Source organism: Pipistrellus kuhlii, unplaced genomic scaffold, assembly GCF_014108245.1.
Source record: "Pipistrellus kuhlii isolate mPipKuh1 unplaced genomic scaffold, mPipKuh1.p scaffold_m20_p_12, whole genome shotgun sequence".
NCBI lineage: Eukaryota > Metazoa > Chordata > Mammalia > Chiroptera > Vespertilionidae > Pipistrellus > Pipistrellus kuhlii.
In genome coordinates this window covers 46,513,570-46,532,139 of record NW_023425427.1, presented here as the reverse complement: position 1 = coordinate 46,532,139, position 18,570 = coordinate 46,513,570, and the positions used below count along the sequence as shown (strand labels likewise).

At 41.9% G+C, this 18,570-nt stretch overlaps 1 protein-coding gene across 10 annotated transcripts in view; it reads left to right on the top strand.

Moving 5' to 3' along the window:
• Positions 1 to 18,570, top strand: part of SLC24A2 (solute carrier family 24 member 2) — a 224,575-nt gene that overhangs the window by 125,717 nt on the left and 80,288 nt on the right. For 8 of the 10 annotated variants that reach the window (XM_036434161.2, XM_036434171.2, XM_036434166.2 and 5 more), the window contains 2 exons: positions 4,657 to 4,695; positions 7,744 to 7,852. In XM_036434161.2, coding sequence (XP_036290054.1) covers positions 4,657 to 4,695; positions 7,744 to 7,852 — 148 coding nt within the window. The remainder of the gene's footprint in view (positions 1 to 4,656; positions 4,696 to 7,743; positions 7,853 to 18,570) is intronic. The other 2 variants (XM_036434162.2, XM_036434169.2) reach the window with 1 other exon arrangement.

Below are 18,570 nucleotides of genomic sequence, written 5' to 3'. Positions count from 1 at the left end.
AGTTTTCTGTCACTATTTCTTCCAGTATGTTTTCGATATCTTGCTCTCTCTCATCTTCTGGGACCCCCCATAATTCTGATGTTGGTTTACTTGAAGTTGTCCCAGAGGTTTCTTACACTATCTTCAACTTTCTGGATTCTCTTGTCTTCATGCTTCTGTAGAGGAGTATCTTCTGGCTCTCTATGTTCCAAATCTTTGACTTGATTCTTGCGAGCTTCCATTTTGTTTTTAAGACTCTGAATAATATTTTTTATTTCAGACAATGTATTCTTTATTTCTTGTTGATCCCTTATTATTTCTTGTTGATCCCTTTTCATCTCCTCATAGGTCTTATTGACCTTTTCTAGGAAATTCTTGAAAAACCTTATAAGCATGGTTTTGAACTCTATATCCAGTCTCTTCTTTTCCTTCATTTCTTTTGTTTGTGATCTATTTCCTTGTCTCGGCATTTTCACAGCTTCCCTGAGTTGGTAGGGTGGCTTTGTGTGCTAAGGAGTCCTATATGGTTCAGTGAGTCAGCCTCCCAGTTACCTGAGGAGGATAGTCTTGATGTAGCCCTTTGTGGGCTGTGTGTGCAGTCTTGTTGTTAAGCCTTGCTTGTTGTTGGTATCACTGGGAAGTGTTGATCTCCAAGCCAATTGGCTATGAGGATCAGAAGTGTCTCAGCTAGGAGGGTTTCTGTATTCCGCTTGAATGGGGTGGAATTTCTCCTTCCCAGACAAGCTTTGTTGAATCCCACACAATTGGTTGCAGACAAGCTTTAGATTCCTGTCTGCCCCTCTCTAGGAGAGTCCTATTGGCAGCGAACAAGGAAGCTAGCCATTGGAAGGGCTTCTGTGTTCTGCTTGGATGGGGCGGAGTCTCGGGTGGTGCAGACAAGCTTTATTCAGCCCCTCCCTACGAGGTTCTGGTTTCTGAGTTCCGCAGTAATGGCTGCTGGCTTCACACACCTCCGAGAGATCTCTGCCCACTGCCCAACAGTCTGGCCTCTCCCTGTCTGGGGCCGTCTATCAGCGCAATAAGGTGGTTCTGTTTTCCTCCCGAACAAGAAAGCCAGCCACTAATGCTGTCCGCCCTCTCTGCATGCAGGGAGTAAGCCAGTAGCGAACTCAGCCCGCCCTCTCTGCGCTCCGCAAGCAAGCCGGCAGTGAACTCTGTGGCCGCCTTTTCGCACACACAGTTCTCCGCACCTTCACAGTTCCTGAGGTTCAGCGTGCCTTCTTTCTCCTTCCCAGATGGTAGAGCCTCCTCTCAGCCAGCCGTCCGGTGCTTCAGGGTGATGTTTCCCCTGTTTTTCAGTTCTAAATTCAAATTTGTTGTGGTAGGCTGCATTCGGGTGTCTACCTTATGCCGCCATCTTGGTTTCTCCCATTTTATGAATTCTTTTAAATATTCCTGCCCTAACCTGTTTGGCTCAGTGGATAGAGCATCAGCCTGCGGACTGAAAGGTGCCAGGTTCGATTCCAGTCAAGGGCATGTACCTTGGTTTTGGGTACATCCCCAGTAGGAAATGTGTAGGAGGCAGCTGATCAATGTTTCTCCCTCATCAATGTTTCTAACTCTATCCCTCTCCCTTTCTCTCTGTAGAAAATCAATAAAAATATATTAAATATTCCTTGAGAATTAGTGTATATGCTATAGATTAGTCTTAACAGATCTTTTCTATAGCTGGCACAGCCTTTAAACTGACCACCGCAAATCGGGCTTCCAAATGTATGATGTGTTGGTGCATTTAAAATCAAGGGGGCTACAAAGCAAAATGCATAATAAGAATGCCAAGATCAAGCCTTAAAGTCACATTGGTGTGCTTTGTTTTTTTTAAGAGACTGTCTTCAGTAACACCGAGGGGTTAGATTAAACTTGCCAGATGTTCAATGGCCCTGAAAATAAATTCATAGCACCAAGGCCAACCCAAACCCAGATAATTAGCTAAATCATCTAGTGGTTAGAAACTGTACAGGCTATAAGAGAGTTGAATTGTTTCTTTGTCACCTTCCCTAGTTTATATTCCAATGTAATTAAAACCCCATTAACATTGAATTCCTTACGTAATCACAGCCCATTTGGCAGGACTGTGGGGCTGCTTCAACGTGTAATTAGTGAGGCTAAGTCAGGTGAGGGTCAGATTTATCAGTAGATGTGGGTAAGCCCCTGAAAATGAGCTAGCATATGTCACATTTCTCGTCTCCTACCACAGGGCTGCATGAAAGGCAAGTGGAGGGGTGTTTTAATGGCCTGCGCTGCCATTTGTGTGCCTAAATGTATGTTGTAACCTAATGTGTATTGATGTCTGCAAATTACACTTGAAAGAAAAATAACCATGTCAACGTCTGCCGACATTAAACAGTGGGAGATTTTGTCAAGGTTTTCAGACTTTCCTCTGCCCTCAGATTTTTCTTGGTAGCATTTATGTACAAGGCATTTCTTTTATTGTATCCCATGACCCTCCTTGCTTATGAGAGAAAAAGGAAGTCAATGGGGTAGATTTTTTATTTTTTATTTTTTTTGTCCTTTCAAACCAAAAGGCAGTCTTGGATTTTTTTTCTTTCTTTCTTTCTTTCTAATATTTTCTTTAAATATTTTTTTTTAAACGAAACTCTTAGCTGGTGATAGTTTGCTCTTATAAAGACCACCACCCTTTTCATCCTGTTTCTTCATGTTCCGTGGTATCATAATTATTTGTCTCCCATTTAGCCGCAAGGTGTAAATTTGCTAACTGAAAAGGCGTGCTCTAACAGCTCACCTCACCGTGTGTCTGAAAGCTGAGCTGGCCGTTCTGGATAATTTCCCTGGGGGATGGTTCTGTGTGATGTGGGGCCATTTGTTGAGCTGTCTGATGTGGAAGAAGAGAAAATGAAAGGGCCTGCCAGACAGAAGCAGGCTCATACAGTGCCTTTGAGAGCAAAGAGGGAAATCAAAGGGCAATTTCAGGTCCACTCCAGTTCCCCAAGCGTGTGCCTGGGAACTAGAGAATCGGGATTTTTTTATATTAGTGCTGTCAGAAAAGTCACTAAGAGAAAGCCCCAAGCCATGAGGCAATGGCAAATTTAGTAATACTCATGGGCTGTGCTCGGAAATTACCACCAAGTCAGAATATTTCCATAGGTGCCTGGGAGTTACTGATTCTTCAAGGGTCTACAAAAATGTTTGGAACTAGAAAAACATGGAATTCAGATAATCCACCCAAGATAAACTTTTTTGGAGTTTAGAGTCAATATCAATGTACTCCAAAAATAAAAAAGTATCTAGAAGGTAATTAAATGTTTAATTGAATGTCTAAAAAATTTTCATTATCAACTTAAGTATTAAAAATGACATGGAAAAACAAATTGTGAATTCATCTTTCTTACTTTTAAGGCTTTGAGCATGCCAGTCACAAATTCAATGAATTGCACATAACCAACAATTTGAAATGCAAAAGTGTAAAAATTCCTTTCATTTTTTTACACACAAAAAAAATGTATAATTTTAGATGGAATGTGGGGGCCACTTAATGTTCTTTGTATGACGTGTGTAGTAGGACTGAAAAAGAGAGCCTAGAGCCGTGGCAGGTGTTAGAACAGCTTTGCCTGTCTGCAGGTCTCCAGGTGTGTGGTTATTCTTGAAGATGCAGATCAGCAAAGACTGGAGTGGGGAGGACCGGCAGGCAAGGCAGGGGGAAAGGCGCCGGGTTTTTCTTGCTGTATGCATTCACAGTTGAGGTGGAGCAAGCACAGTAGTGGTCTGAGCGTGAGGAAACTCACAAGACACCTGCCTCCACATCACTGGGAAGATCACAGGAAGGTGCCCAGTTCTTTGGAAGAAGGAGTGTTCATATGAAGTTGGGGCATGTGGGTAGAACTCCACTGTCACCTTACCTGAGTTGTCTTCTCTCCCAACAAATGCATAGGTCCTCACCTTCTACTGTGTTTTAGTCACCTTTCCTCAACCTGTCAGATATTTCCACTTTTCACATGAACAGCTTGAAGCTGTGGGGGTAGGAAAGAAGATGGATTATCTGAATTCCATGTGTGATGAGCCTAGTCCAATTCAGTGACCTTACTTCTTCGGGTGTTACTTATTCTTGTTGACCACACGTGGGCAGTGAGTGTTGGCTCCCTCCAAGAGACGTAGGCAATATGACCCTTCCTTATAATCTTATTCCCAGCAATAATACTTTGGAATAATCATTGCAGAGTTTTTTTCTTCCCATATACTAAAGTATCATTATTTGTTTTCAAAATGAGATAGAAGTAAGCTTTCCTTTTTCTTTTTCTTTTTTCTTTTTTTTTTTTTTTTTTTTTTTACTTAATATAGCTTAGATTTTTTTTTTTTTATGTCAATATATGTTTGCTCACTCCATTTGTTTTAATGACCATAATATTCCACTTGGTGGCTGGGGCCTAATTGACTTAACTGCCTTCTATTGCTGGGCAGTTTAGTTGCCCATTCAATTTTGATCATTTGGGAGCATGCACCATATACCTAAACAAACCATTATATTGGCTACAAATATACACTCTGAGCCCCTTGTGTTGGCATAGTCCTTCTCAAAGGAGCAGGAAAAAAATACCCACAAATATTTCCCTACGCTGATGATTGTTATTAAGTGTGAAACCTGTCTGTGCTTCATCTTTCATTTATTTGTCTCTGTTTTTGTCTTTTTCTCTTACACAGTCATCTACAGTCAGGGACAAGGATGAACCAACTCTGCCGGTAGGAAGCAGTGGCCCTGTCTGTATGTGCCTGTAGAAGGGGATGGGAGTGTGAAGAAGGGGCTCGTGTGCTCAACAAATCCCCCTCTCCCTTGGAACACTGAGTGGTTTGATCTGCGGCTGTGTGTGTGCGTGCTGTGGCCTACAATTAGTGTCAATTGAATCCTGACATTCATTGACCAATTGTCTCTGGGACTGTTTCAAAAAAGCCTGAGTTCTCTCTTTCATTCGGCATGAACTTTTATAGGAGCTGAAAGAATGAGATAGTCCCACATTACATTCCAAGGGATGTTGAGCTGATATTTGGGGGCATTGCGGGGAGGCATCTAATGCTTGATATCTGTTTCCTTTATGTATCTGCATGCACCTAATTTTTGGTTGGAAATTTCTTTTGGTTCCATAAAAAGAAAAACTGCATGAGATCTATATATGTGCATAATGCCCAAAAGAATGCTTCCAGTTCTTTTATAGCTATCATGCTTTGCTAATGAAGATGTTCACAGCAGAGTCCTGCCAGTTTCTCAGAATAAGAACCGTAGTCATAGTGGTCATGACCGATTATTAACAACAAGCACATGTTTCAGTTCCTGTCCAATTAGCACGTCACATCTGTGTGTGAAGCATGACAAGGAAATGAACTTCAGAGTTTTTGTCTTCAGCCATTAAACAGTGATTACATTTCAAATCTATTCAAATCTCTTAACCTTGCCTCTAAAATATTTTGAACCTTAACCAACTGAATCAAAATAACACAATGCATTAAAAAACGTTACAGATTTCTTAAGGCAGAAGGGCATAGGAATGAAGATACATACTGCTCCATCCTTCCTCCTCTAATGCTCAATGCCAAGATGTATGACACTCACTGAGAGCCCACAGTCTATGCCAGATCCAGTATTGGGCTACCGGTACAGACCCAGTCTCTTCCCTTGAAGAGCCCATGATCTGGCTCATCACTGACACACCAGTAATCCCCTCTGATTCTTCTCCAAACACTGCAAATCTGGGAACACACTTTCTAGTAGAATATCAATCACAATAAAATCAGACTAAGAAATCCAGACATTTCCATGTACTGCATACTGGCATTTTACTCATGCTTGAAGCTTACCATAGGTTTAATGTTTGTCTCCAAACACACAGTCTATGATTGTTAATAAATATTCTTCAGAGGAAGGCTCCATGGGCAATAGTTCAAAAACTGTCCAAGTTTACCAAGTTAACCTGATTTAAAAAAATAAATTAAAAAAAAAACTTAGTGGTCTAATGTGTATCTTAAAACTCGAAAGTTGCTTTGGTCTGAGGTATAGCACTTTCCAAAGTATTTGACCATGGAATTCTTATGGGACTTTTCTTGGGAAACACTGTGTGAATCTGGAGTACAATGGAACATTTTGAAAAATTCTGTGTTGTACAGATTGGAAGGCAGTGGGAAAGCATATTTTATTTTAACCAGATCCCAGAAAAATCTCATGTCAAGAATTTGGATCAAAAATTCAATAAGAAATTCATATCTGCACATTGTGTTGCCCTCTCTTAAATCTTTGTCTGCGAAGCTTGGCCTCTGGAGCGTCGTCCCCTGTGTTAACCAACACAAAATCAATCCAAGGAGAGGACAGTTCCTAATCAGGATAAAAACCAGTTGCAATCCACTGTTCGGATATTTTTTTTTTTTTTAGATTGTTTGTTTTTGGAGATTTTAGAAAAGAATTTGGCCAAAACCGGTTTGGCTCAATAGATAGAACATCGGCCTGTGGACTGAAAGGTCCCGGGTTCGATTCCGGTCAAGGGCATGTACCTTGGTTGCTGTCACATCCCCAGTAGGGGGTGTGCAAGAGGCAGCTGATTAATGATTCTCTCTCATCGATGTTTCTAACTCTCTATCCCTCTCTCTTCCTCTCTGTAAAAAATGAATTATATATATATATATATATATATTTTTTTTTTTTTTTTAAGAGTTTGTTGGTAATCTCACCTCTAGAGGTTCATTGTTCCTCTCTTACCCGCCAGTTTCATTTATTTGCCCAAAGGTTCACTCTAGCAGGAATTTATACAAAAGAAATCCTCCTTTGAAGTTAGGAAGCTTCTCTGTAGATTCATAAGTGGTTCTTTCTCTTTAAATCTCACTCAACACAGGCCATTGGGCTTCATGGACTAAAGCTGTGGTCCAGGGCTGAGAAGAGGAACCCTACGAGATGTGTGAAATGTTCTTTTGGGGAGAAAGAAATAGTAACACCTCTATTGTCTACTTTCAATATTATTCTTCATAATTTCCACCTTTTCAAGTGTTTTATAATATATATGCTCACTTTTTAGTATAGGTATGGATATAGATAGATACAGATAAAGATGGTTACATATGCATACATATACATACTCAAACATTTTACTTATAGAGTGCACAATCCAAACATTGTAGAGATCATTCACAGGTTCAGGTAACAAATTCTGAGAGAAGCAAACTTGAGATTCATTCCTTTACCCTCCATTTCCTATCTGTGTGAATTGGACACCTCATTTTACTTCTCTGTAACAGTTTCCTCATCTATCTAAAGGAAATAATAGCCTGACTGGTGTGGCTCAACCTATGAACCAGGAAGTCACCATTCGATTCCTGGTCAAGACACATGCCTGACTTGCAGGCTCCATCTCCAGTAGAGGGTGTGTAGGAAGCAGCTGATCAATGATTCTTTTATCACTGATGTTTATCTCTCCCCCTCTCTCTCTGAAATAAATTTTAAAATATTTTAAAGGGAATAATAACAGCACCTCATTCATTTAATTCATTTTGTGAATGAAGCATATAGCATATTGACTAGCATTTACTAAGCTCTAAAAATGGTAGCAAATTAATTTGTTTCGTAGGAAAGGCTGTGAGAAAGCCATTCCTTTGGGGGATTTGAAATGTACCTCGGGAATGTTTGGTTAACAGTGTGTGATCATGTGACAGAAACAAGTGACCACCAGACAAGGGGAGCATCTTATCTGTAATGCACTTGCCTTTGGTTTCTGAGAACTAACAGCATCTTTGTCTGGTTTCTCTGTTCAGGCTAAGCCACGTCTCCAGCGAGGTGGAAGCTCTGCCTCCCTCCACAACAGCCTCATGAGGAATAGCATCTTCCAGCTCATGATACACACCCTCGACCCACTCGCTGAAGGTAAACACCGGCTTTAGTTTGGAAGCTTGTTTTGGGGGAAAGAGGACATGCTTCTCTTCATAAAAACATGTTGAAGCTTCCGTCACACAAGCCTGCCAATGGCCCCATGCTTAGCATCTTCCAGAGGAAGCCCTGGTCCTCTGGTGTGCTTTCAGTTCATAATCGGAGATGTTTGTCCCAGGAGTAGAATGGACATCCATGTGCCTTTTGATTCTGTCTTTTGATTCCTCCGGCGTAAATACACTTTGTTCTGAGACAGAGAAGACAATGAGGTTTTCCTCTCTTCCTGCTAGACAGTTCCCCTTCGCATCCTTCCTAAGTGCCATAATGAAGTTGTTTATGCTAAGATAAATTGTGCCTCTTTTAAAAAGAAGAGTGAGAAGAGAACTCATGACTTAGGAGGGCCAAGAGTAGTTTGGGGAACGATGTTCACTGCTGCACATCGATGTTGTAGTAATTCTTTGGCAATTGGAGGGTGTGAGCCCTCTTTAAAGTAAGTGCTTAGGATTGGTCACGGGAGCCCCAACAGGCCTGATTCACCTCATCGGGAAATCATATGAGCCACCCCAAAGACTCCACTATGGAGTTCTTTCAGTTTTACTCATTCCCAAGGAAGGCATATACATCAAGTTTCTTATATTGCATAAGTGTCCTAAAAAAGTAATTTTTCAGGTAGTTGATATTTTATGTGTCAAATAAAGATCCTAGTTAGGCCACTAGCAAGGGTGTCATATTAACCAAGTCTGTTCTCCCTTCGCCCATGGACTGTATAATTGGGCCTGATATTACACAGAGACTACCAACTTGGGGAAACGGTCTCTGCTTCTGAATAAACATGAGGGATGAGATTGACAAATAATGTCGCATAAATCAGAGCTTGGACCCGATAGGAAGCTTTGCTAAGTAATGTCCAGGCTATAGGCAATCGGAGATTCAGATGAAGTAAAGAAAACTCTGGGACCTCAGGAGCGGCTCCCCAGTCCTAGCTCCCCTCACTGACACACACCATGCCCCCAGAATAATAGGGAGGAGTCACCACTCACTGTGGAGTTTCTCAATGATGAAAATTTTTTTCATTTTGTTCCCCAGAGAGTTATAGAGCTAACATGATGTTCTCCAAGGAGCCCTGCTTCATAGACCCTGAGTTCTATATTCTAGCCAGACACATCCTAAATAGTTTACTCTATTTACCCTGAGGCCCATTGGACAAGGAAATTAGACTTGGTCACTAGCCTTCTTCTTCTCCTGAGCACACCCCAGAGAAGGAAATGAAGGGATCACAGGTCCACTTCCTCCCAGCCACTAAGCCCTTGAGTGGCTTTGGGCAGGTTAGAGTCCCACCAGCATATACTTGGTTTCTTCATCTATAGTAATAGTCAGTGACCTCTGTTTAGCACTTCATAGTTGACAAAGCATTTTCACACCTACATTATGATTTATAATAACAGTTCATAGCTAATATTATTATTCTAATTTTATATCATTCCATTAAAACATCTCAAATTTATCTACTGCTCTCTCTACCAGCACGTTGTTTCAAGCCATCTCCATTGCTTTCCTGGATTCTTATAGTAGCTTCCAAGTTGGTCTTCTTCTTTCCCCATTACCTTCTTCTTTGTATATTTTCCACACGGTGGCCCAAGTAATCTTTAAAAGTATTAGATTCCGGTCAAGGACACATACCTCAATTGCAAGCCTGGTCTTGGCCCGTGCAGGAGGCAACCAATTGATGTGTCTTTCTCACATCGATGTTTTTCTCTCTGTCTCTCCCTCTCCCTTCCATTCCCTCTAAAAAAATCAATGGAAAAATAGCCTTGGGTGAGGATTAACAACAACAAAGAAGTGAATGCAATTATGTCAATCCTACCTTATAACCTGTAGTGGCTTCCCACGGCTCTTAGGAAAATTGTGAAATACTTAACCATGGTCCACATGATCTGCCTCTTTCTCCAAACTCAGTTTGACTCACCTAGCTTTAGCACAAAAGCCTTTCTGTCCTGAAGCAGATACTTCTTTCCAGCCACAGGGCCTTTGCACCCAGAATACTTTCCTCCACTCCCACGCCCCCACCACCTACCTCCTCTGTTTTCCTGCTTTACCCCTGCCCATTCTACAGCACTCTGTCTAAAGGACACTTTCTGACCACCTAGCATAAATGGACCCCCAATCCTCATCTCTCCATGCATCCTTTAATTTCTCTTTATTGCTCACAATATGATTGTGTGATTATTGATTTACTGCCTATTTCCTCCCCCACACAATCCCCAGGATACAGTAAGTTTCTCAAGAGCAGGAACTATTTTATTCACTACTTGTCCCCAAGATTTAGCAGAGCGCCTGGCATAGAATAGCTGCTGAGGCTCAGAAGGATTAAGCAATTTGGCAAATTCATGCTTTTAACCTATAATCACACAATTTCAAAGCCCTCTAAACCCCCACAGGTTTAAGATCGTATCTTGGTTATTTTGAGCCACTATCTTCCTCACCCCCTCTCTGTGGAGGGCCATGTGAGAAAAAGGAAAGAACTATTTTATCTGCTTCAACTCTCTTACGAGCAGGCAACTGAGAATATTTATTTTTGGCAAGCCAGTTTTATGAGATAATTAAGAGGACAGACTCCAGAGCTAGCCTCTCTGGGTCCAGATCCCAGATCTGCATTTACTAGCTGTGTGACCTTGAACAAGTTACTTACCTTCTCTGTACTTCAGTTTCCTCATCTGTAAAATCAGTATGATTCAGAGTCATGTCTAATCACAAGGTTATTATAAGTATTAAAGGAGTGAATATACATAAAGCATTGAACATAGTGCCTAGCACGACATAAGTACCACATGCAGATTTAAAATTATTCTGTTTTATTATTTTGAAAAGTAATACAGCATATGATTTTTTTTAAAATCAAAATATTCAAAAGGCTATGGGGGGGGGGGGGGGAAACAGCTACCAATTTCTTGGGATTCATTCCAGAGATGTTCTATGCATATAAAACTCGTGTGTGTGTGTGTGTGTGTGTGTGTGTGTGTGTGTGTGTGTGTATGACCTTGCCCACAGGTCTCAACAATCTAAATTTCTCTGGGTTTCTTTGTTTTTGTTGTTGTTTGAGGGAGTTCAGTTTCTGGTACGGCCTTTTTTTGGTTTTGCTTTCTTCTGAGGGAGGTTGTTTTGTTCCTGTGAGAAACGAGGCAGTGAATCAATCTGGGTTGTCTCGGAGCTGGGCCATCAGTGACTTCCGAAACACCTGGACATTGTGGGTCGCGCCACAATTAAATGCTTGCTCCTGCTGAACCCATATGTGCGTCTGGATGCAGGCGCCCACTTTCAAGGTGAACCCACTCCCTGAAGGACGTGGAGTGCTCCGATGGTGCGAATCCGAGAGGATGCTGAGAGCCATAATCAGCTCTGGACTTGAGTGATTAGTAAATATGGAAAGCACTTCAGTGCTTTAAAATTGCTCCACAGCACGCAGCCAAGGAAACAGATTGCTCTGGTATTTATCCCCCAAGTTCACAATCATTTTCCATTTCAAGAACCGCCGAAAAATTAACCCACAGCTCTCAGAAATCGTTATCTCTCTTTCAGTTTGCGTCTGATCATTTGAATTCACATGTCCTTGTGCCAAACTGTCACTCCCCTTTAACGATGTAGAGGCTGCTGGTTACATCACCACGTTGACGGCATAGGCACTGCAGTAGCTCCCCTGTGGCAATAGGGACAGTTCGCTGGTGTTCCTGGCATCCACCCAGTTGAGTAGTGCATCCGCAGGGTGTACGATCAGGGTTCTTCCGAGAGAAGTTTCCAACTTCATTTGAAAAACATTGTCTAGGTTGGCAAACCACCACTTGTGAGATACATGTGGCTCTTTGGCCCCGTGAGTGTGGTTCTTCCACAAATTACCACAGCCTGGGCAAGTCTATTTTGAAGAAGTGGCATTAGAAGAAGTTTAAGTTTAAAAAATTTGGCTCTCAAAAGAAATTTCAGTCATTGTACTGTTGATATTTGGCTCTGTTGACTAATGAGTTTACCGACCACTGGTCTAGGACAAATGGGCTAGAGCAGGGGTGAGGAACATCTGGCCTGTGAGCTGTATAAGACCCAAGAAGTCATTCATTTGGTCTGGTTCTGCTAAGGCAACCGTAGGCGGGACTCAAAATTCAATAAATCTAGGAGCTTTTTTCATAGGAACATAAATTTATATTATATTAAGCGAATGATGTTAAAATTTTCAAATGGCCCTTGGCAGAAAAAGGGTTCCCCACCCCTTGGGCTAGAGAAAGACACTTCGCTCTGTCTCACCTGTGCCCCTCAGGGGTTTTTGTCTTCTCAACCCCAATGTTGAGCCCTTGCCAGAAGCTTTAATTGGTGGTTGTTTTGGCCTCTGAGCCTGAGTCACAAGACCTAGCAGGGCTTGTGTTACGGTTTGCTATTGATAAGTAACAAAGCACCCAACACTTGGTGGCTTAAAACCACCACCATACTGTTCATTGCTCATGATTTCATAGGTCAGAAGTTTGGGCAGGGATCAGCAGGGTGATTCTTCTGTTTCATGTGCTATCAGTCAAGGTCCATTGGTGTGATCAGTTAATAGATGGGCAGGTTAGACGGTCCCAAAGGGCCTCACTGATGTGTCTGGAACCTTCATAGGCACAGCTAGAGGGCTGGGCTCAGCTGCACCCTTCTGACTCTCCACGTTATGTCATAATATATATATCATAATCACTCAGCATGGTTGGACTTCTTACATGGCAGCTAAGGGTTCCAAGAGCAAACCCTCCGAGCTCAGGGAAGCTGCAGGCTTGCAGTGATCTAGCCTGGGAAGTCCCAGAATGGCTCTTCAGTACATTCTGACAGTCATGAAGGCCAGACCAAACTGAAGGAGAGGAGACTCAACTTCTCCTGGGAAGATACCATAGAATCTGAGATCACCTTTAATATAATCCAGTCTGTCTCAGGGACATACACCGCTGGTTGGCTCACCTGCTCATATTCATTGGTATGCTCTAAGCAGACCACATTGTGTGGAAGGGAAAAAGCCCTGGTCACCCTGCCTTGAGTTAAGGTTTAGGCTAAACAAGGCTGAGCAATGGCTTTCTAGGGCTACAAGATTCAGAACAGGACATTGTTCATGCAAAGGAGGAATCTGCTGAAGATTCGTGTAAATGGTTGGAATAAAGATTTTGTTCTTTTTATAAGAAAGCCATGGAGATCTCGAATCATCAGTCTTTGAGATCACAGCATGGCTACCTGAACTTATCTTTCTAATAAATTTACTGCCCCATATTGATTTTAACATCTTCTCTAAACAAGCTGTTATATTCACCCACGTGTACATTTTTATGAACCTGAAACAAGGACACTGGATGGAGCACTTTGGGCGTGAGAAGTAGCTTCTATCATCAATTTGTCTCACAACAGTAGCACCAAGTAACATTTGCAGAAGCTTATAGCCCAGGCACTATGCTGAGTGCTATGCATAAACCTTCTCGTTTAATCCTTACACTAGCCCTACTGCTCCATCTTTCAGAGAAGGATGTTGGTGTATAAAGAGGATATGTCTTGCCTCACTAAGTGACACAAGAAGTAAGTGGCAGAGCCAAGAAGATGAACCTGTATCTTTCTGATTCCAGGTCTGGGTTAATAGTTGTCATGCTACTCTGGTGCCTTGTGTAGCCTCCCACACAAATCAATGTTCCTTGTTCTCCTGGTGTAGACACCAGCATAAATACCAGGAGCCTGGACCTACCCCTAAACTAGTCATTCATTTAGTCAGTAACATGTGAATTTCCTATACATAAGCCTTTGCAGCAAAACCTGTACAGCCTTAGCTCTCCCCTCTCTTCCCCTGCACCCATCACTGCAGCCCCCACTCATGAGTCCCTGTGCACCTTGTTCTCATCACTTGGCATTTGCTCAAGCACATGCAATTACTGTTGACCTACCTGGCCTGGATGTCATGGATACTAACCTGCACAGGAAAAGGAATCCCATAGGCAACTCTGCAACTCTGGCAGAGCCCGGTGACTGGGTGATGGCAGTGGAGACATTGATATGGCAACAGGATGGATAAAATTGCATTAGAGTTTGGCCATGTAGCCTGTGTGGTCAGCATGTGGTCCAAGAGTCAGACTGCCTTGCTCAGCCTCTTGCTATGAGACCTGGAGCAAGTTTCTCAACCTCATTGGGCCTTGGTTTTTCCACTTGTAAAATGGGATGATGATAGCACCACCAGTGTAAGTTCATGATTACTATTACTCAGCCTTTTAGAGCCTTAGTTTCTTCATCTATAAAAGGGAATGATGATACTTCTACTATCAGAAGCGTGTGGTGAATATTCAATACAATAATACCCCAAAAGTATATAATTATGTCTCAGTGACTATTGGCAATAATTTTTTCAGTTAAAATTGCATTCAGTTCATGCAATAAAATTCAATTGTAGTGGTTCAATTTAATGAATTTTTTAAGACTTTGTTTTTAGAGAACTTTTAGGTTTATAACAGTGAGAGGAAGGTATAGAGATTTCTCATATACTATCTGCCCCGACATATGCATATCCTCCCATGTACAACACACACCAGGATGGTACATTTTTAAACAAGGATGAACCTACATTGACATAATATTGATATATATCATAATATATATCATAATCACTCAACATCCATATTTTATTTTAGGGTTCGTTCTTGGTGTCGTACATTCCATGGGTTTGGAAAAATGCATAATTATCCTATATCCATCATTGTATGTTATACAGAGTATTTTCTCTGCCCTAAAAATTCTCTGTGCTCTGCCTATTTATCTCTCCCCACAACCTCCCAAACCACTAATCATTTTACTATCTTCATAGTTTGGCCTTTTCTAGAATGTCATATGTTTGAAATCATACAGTAGAGAGCCTTTTTAAGTTGGCCTCAGTCACTTTTTAGGACATTATTTTTCTTATGTAACTGGAAACACAATAGTAAACAGTTGCCATTAGGGACCAGCCTCCTGTTTCTTCATTGTTTCATCCAGAGAGTATTTCTCTCATTCTCATCATAACAGGATGGCAGCTGCTCCCACTTCCATATCTGTAGTGTGGAAGGAGAAGACAGTGCAGCGGGCTTTTTTATCAGGAAAAGCTTAGTGTTCCCAGAGGCAGACTTTGCCCTTATCACATGGGCCAAAACGGGGCTAAGTAACCCCCCTGACTTCCAGAGGAGCCAGCACTAGGTGCTCTACCTCCGCAAACTTGGAACTCCATGGTAGACCCAGTGCAGGTCAGATGTGTCCCCTTCTTCTTCCCATCCCTAGGAACCTTCCTCCTGTCTCTTCAGACTCCTGATTTACAGAGAAGAGATGCGATGTGCCCCTTCTTCCTCTCTTTTAAAGGGCTCTCTACTGGCCCATGGATCCAACTTTTACACAGTGCCCCTGAACCCTCCCCAGAAAAGACATACCCGAAAGCCTGTCATCTAAGCATCCCAAACACAAGTAAATGATGGCCCGTCTCTGCTCAAAACCATCTCACCAACAGGAAAAGCCCTCATAATTACAGTGGCCTTCAGGCCTTCTATGACCTGCCTTTCCACCTTCCTCTCTGTGCCTCTCCCCTCTTCCCTTCTTCTCTGCTTTACTCTGCCCTCCCCCACTCCTTTCCTCCTCTCTCTCAGCCCTACTCTCCATCTCTCCTGTGACATTCCCTTTTCTTCCCTTCTCTGGTTGCCCCTCCTCACAGACTACAAACACACTCCTGCCCCAGGGTCTTCGCATATGCTCCTTCTTCCCCCAGACAACCAGATGGCTTCTACCCTCCCTCCCTTCAACTCAGCCTTCAAACGCCACCTGGTCAAAGAGACCTCACTCAATCAACCTTTGGGAAGTAGCAACACCAAAATAGTGATAACAAAACAGGTTTCTGGGCTTCCTTTGCCCTACTCTGTATTCCTCCATAACACTTATCATCCATCATGAATGGATGTAGTTGTGTTTTTTGCTGCCTGTCTCCACCCTTATATCTCCAGCATGGCACAACATGGGGCAGGCTCTAACCTATCTTCAGGGCCCAGCACATATGGGCCCCCATAAGTACTTGTGAAATGGATTAATTGAGTGCTTGCTTCTATAATTTTTTTCTGCTGGAGAACTGAATGTCTCTAGCCACGTAGGTTGTCTTAACCCATGTCCTGTCAAAGGCTCTTTGGTTGTGATCAACAAAGTCCCATTCACGCGATGGTTGTCTGTGTAGAGGTAAATAACAATCGTGTCTGCTGTGGCCACCACAGTATCTCCAGCTTCTGGGAAGGCATTGACATTAATTAAGTAGATGCCCAGTCAATATTTGCTAGATGATTGGATAAATATCCCTCTAGTTGTGACATTGGGGCTGCGGTGAGAAACGTTTGCTCTGTGCCTCTCATCTTCTTGAGTTCTCCTGTTCACTTCTTCCTCTTTCCTTTCCAACTTTTTGTTCTTCTTTTCTTTTCTTCTCTTTTCTTCCCTTTGGTATACTGTTGGATCTTTTTGTTGTATCCCATCGGCCTAATTTTATATATTCAAAAAATTACAAGGTTCTAAGAAGTTCATTGTTTTAACTCTTTATTTTACAAATTCTAACACCTGTAAAATAGCACCTACCACATAATTTGGCATTTAGCTGCGTTTAAGAAGGAAATTGCAAAAGAAGTACTTCATTCAGTTTCTATGGATTCTTGCATTCTCTTTATAATTCTAATAATTTCTCCATCCTTTTAGATTTTCAAATTTTGATTTACATTTTTTCCATTATAGCAACACTAGTATTAGTAATAGCAAAATTTAACAAATAAGTAAACTTGATACCTTATGAAACATAAGAATAGGAATAATAGTTGCTTTGTGGGCCTGTAATTGTACTAAAGGATTATTTAACTGCGGGGTTTGAGATGGTTTGGAACAGCTGGTCGCCATGCCTGTTCTGTAATTCCTTTGAGGCTGTTTTCTCTTTTTCTTTTTTAAATTTTTTTTAAAAATATTTTTTATTTGATTTTTTACAGAGAGGAAGGGAGAGGGACAGAGAGTTAGAAACATCGATGAGAGAGAAATATCAATCAGCTGCCTCCTGCACACTTCCTATTGGGGATGTGTCTGCAATCAAGGTACAAACCCTTCACTGGAATCGAACCTGGGACCCTTCAGTCCACAGGCTGACGCTCTATCCACTGAGCCAAACCAGCTAGGGCGAGGCTGTTTTTTTCATGACACAACCATCAGAATCCTGTAACGAGATGTCTGAAAATGACATCATCCTCACTGCCTTCTTTGCTTTTATAAAGATGGGGAAATTTTCCCATGGTAAAATTCACATCACGTTATCAGCTGGTCTCTGCTGTTTTCACTTTATATCCAACACATTCCTGCTACATCCAGATCGGTCAGAGGTGTCCTGAGAGCATGGCTCCGGCCTTTCTGAAGGACAGTGTCGCTCGATCATTTCCCTCTTAAGTGGCTACTTGGCATCCTGATACTATCTCTGCCGGTCCTTTATCAGTCTGGCTCAGGCCGTGGGATATGAATGAGCAACTTCAGTGACCTGAATTCCAGGGCATTTTGAAGGGAAAAGCCTCACAGATGAGTAGCACATATCTATTTTTTTACCATCCTTCCTGTGCCCTAGACCATGGGTTTTCAAAAAAATATTTTTATTAACAGCAGAGCCCCACTGATAAAGGAACTCCCACAGGGAAGAGTAAATCATTTTGGGTTGTTGATGTTTTTTAACTGTTAGAACTATTAAGCGTTCACTCACCAATAAATTTAATTTTTTTTTTAAGAGTTCACTCATGTCAGATCCTTTATCGGTGTGCCGGGTTCAATCGCCTTTCTCTAGACCAGCAATAACATTAAATATATATATATATATCCCACTCACAAATGTGACAAAACCATAAATTTCCAAGGATTTGCCCAAAGGAAATGTTTAAGAATGTTATGGCAAAACAATAAATAATCATTTCGGAGACCATTGAAGACTACCTAAATAATTGTTGATATAAAATTCTGATAGTCATCTCATAATTCTCTCTCAGCAGTGGCTGTGGGAATTGGTGGGTTTTACCTCGGAGGAAACTGGGGTTCAGAGAGTGACATTACTTGCTCAGTCCCAGCCCCTCAGTTTGCCTTTGGAGTCTGAATGTTATCCACCCACAGTCGCCCACACAGCACTCTCACCATAGCCTCACTCGCCCATCCTTGGTGCACAGAGCCATACGTGTTTCCATTTTCTAAAAATCTTCCCAGTTCTTTAGCATATACACTGAGTGGCCAGATTATTATGATCTCTGAACACATAATAATCTGGCCACTATATATATGAGGCCCAGTGTATGAATTCATGCATAAGTGGGGTCAGACCAGCCTGGCCAGGAGGAAGGGACATGGGCAGTTGGCCAGCATGCTTGCCGGTCTAACTCCTGGTAGAGGGGACAATTTGCATATTAGCCCTTTATTATATAGGATATACACTGAGTGGCCAGATAATTAAGTGTTCAGAGATCATCATAATCTGGCCACTCAGTGTGCATGGAGTGTAAACCTGATGCTGACACCAAGATCAAACTTTCACTTGCCTGCTGGCATTTCTTTTCTTCTCACCAAACAGCAGGACTTATTTCCCCAGCTTCTTTTTTTTTTTTTTTTTCATGTAATGTAGTTTTGTTTCATAGTATGCTATATTAGGCATGACCAGAAGCCCTGCTTGT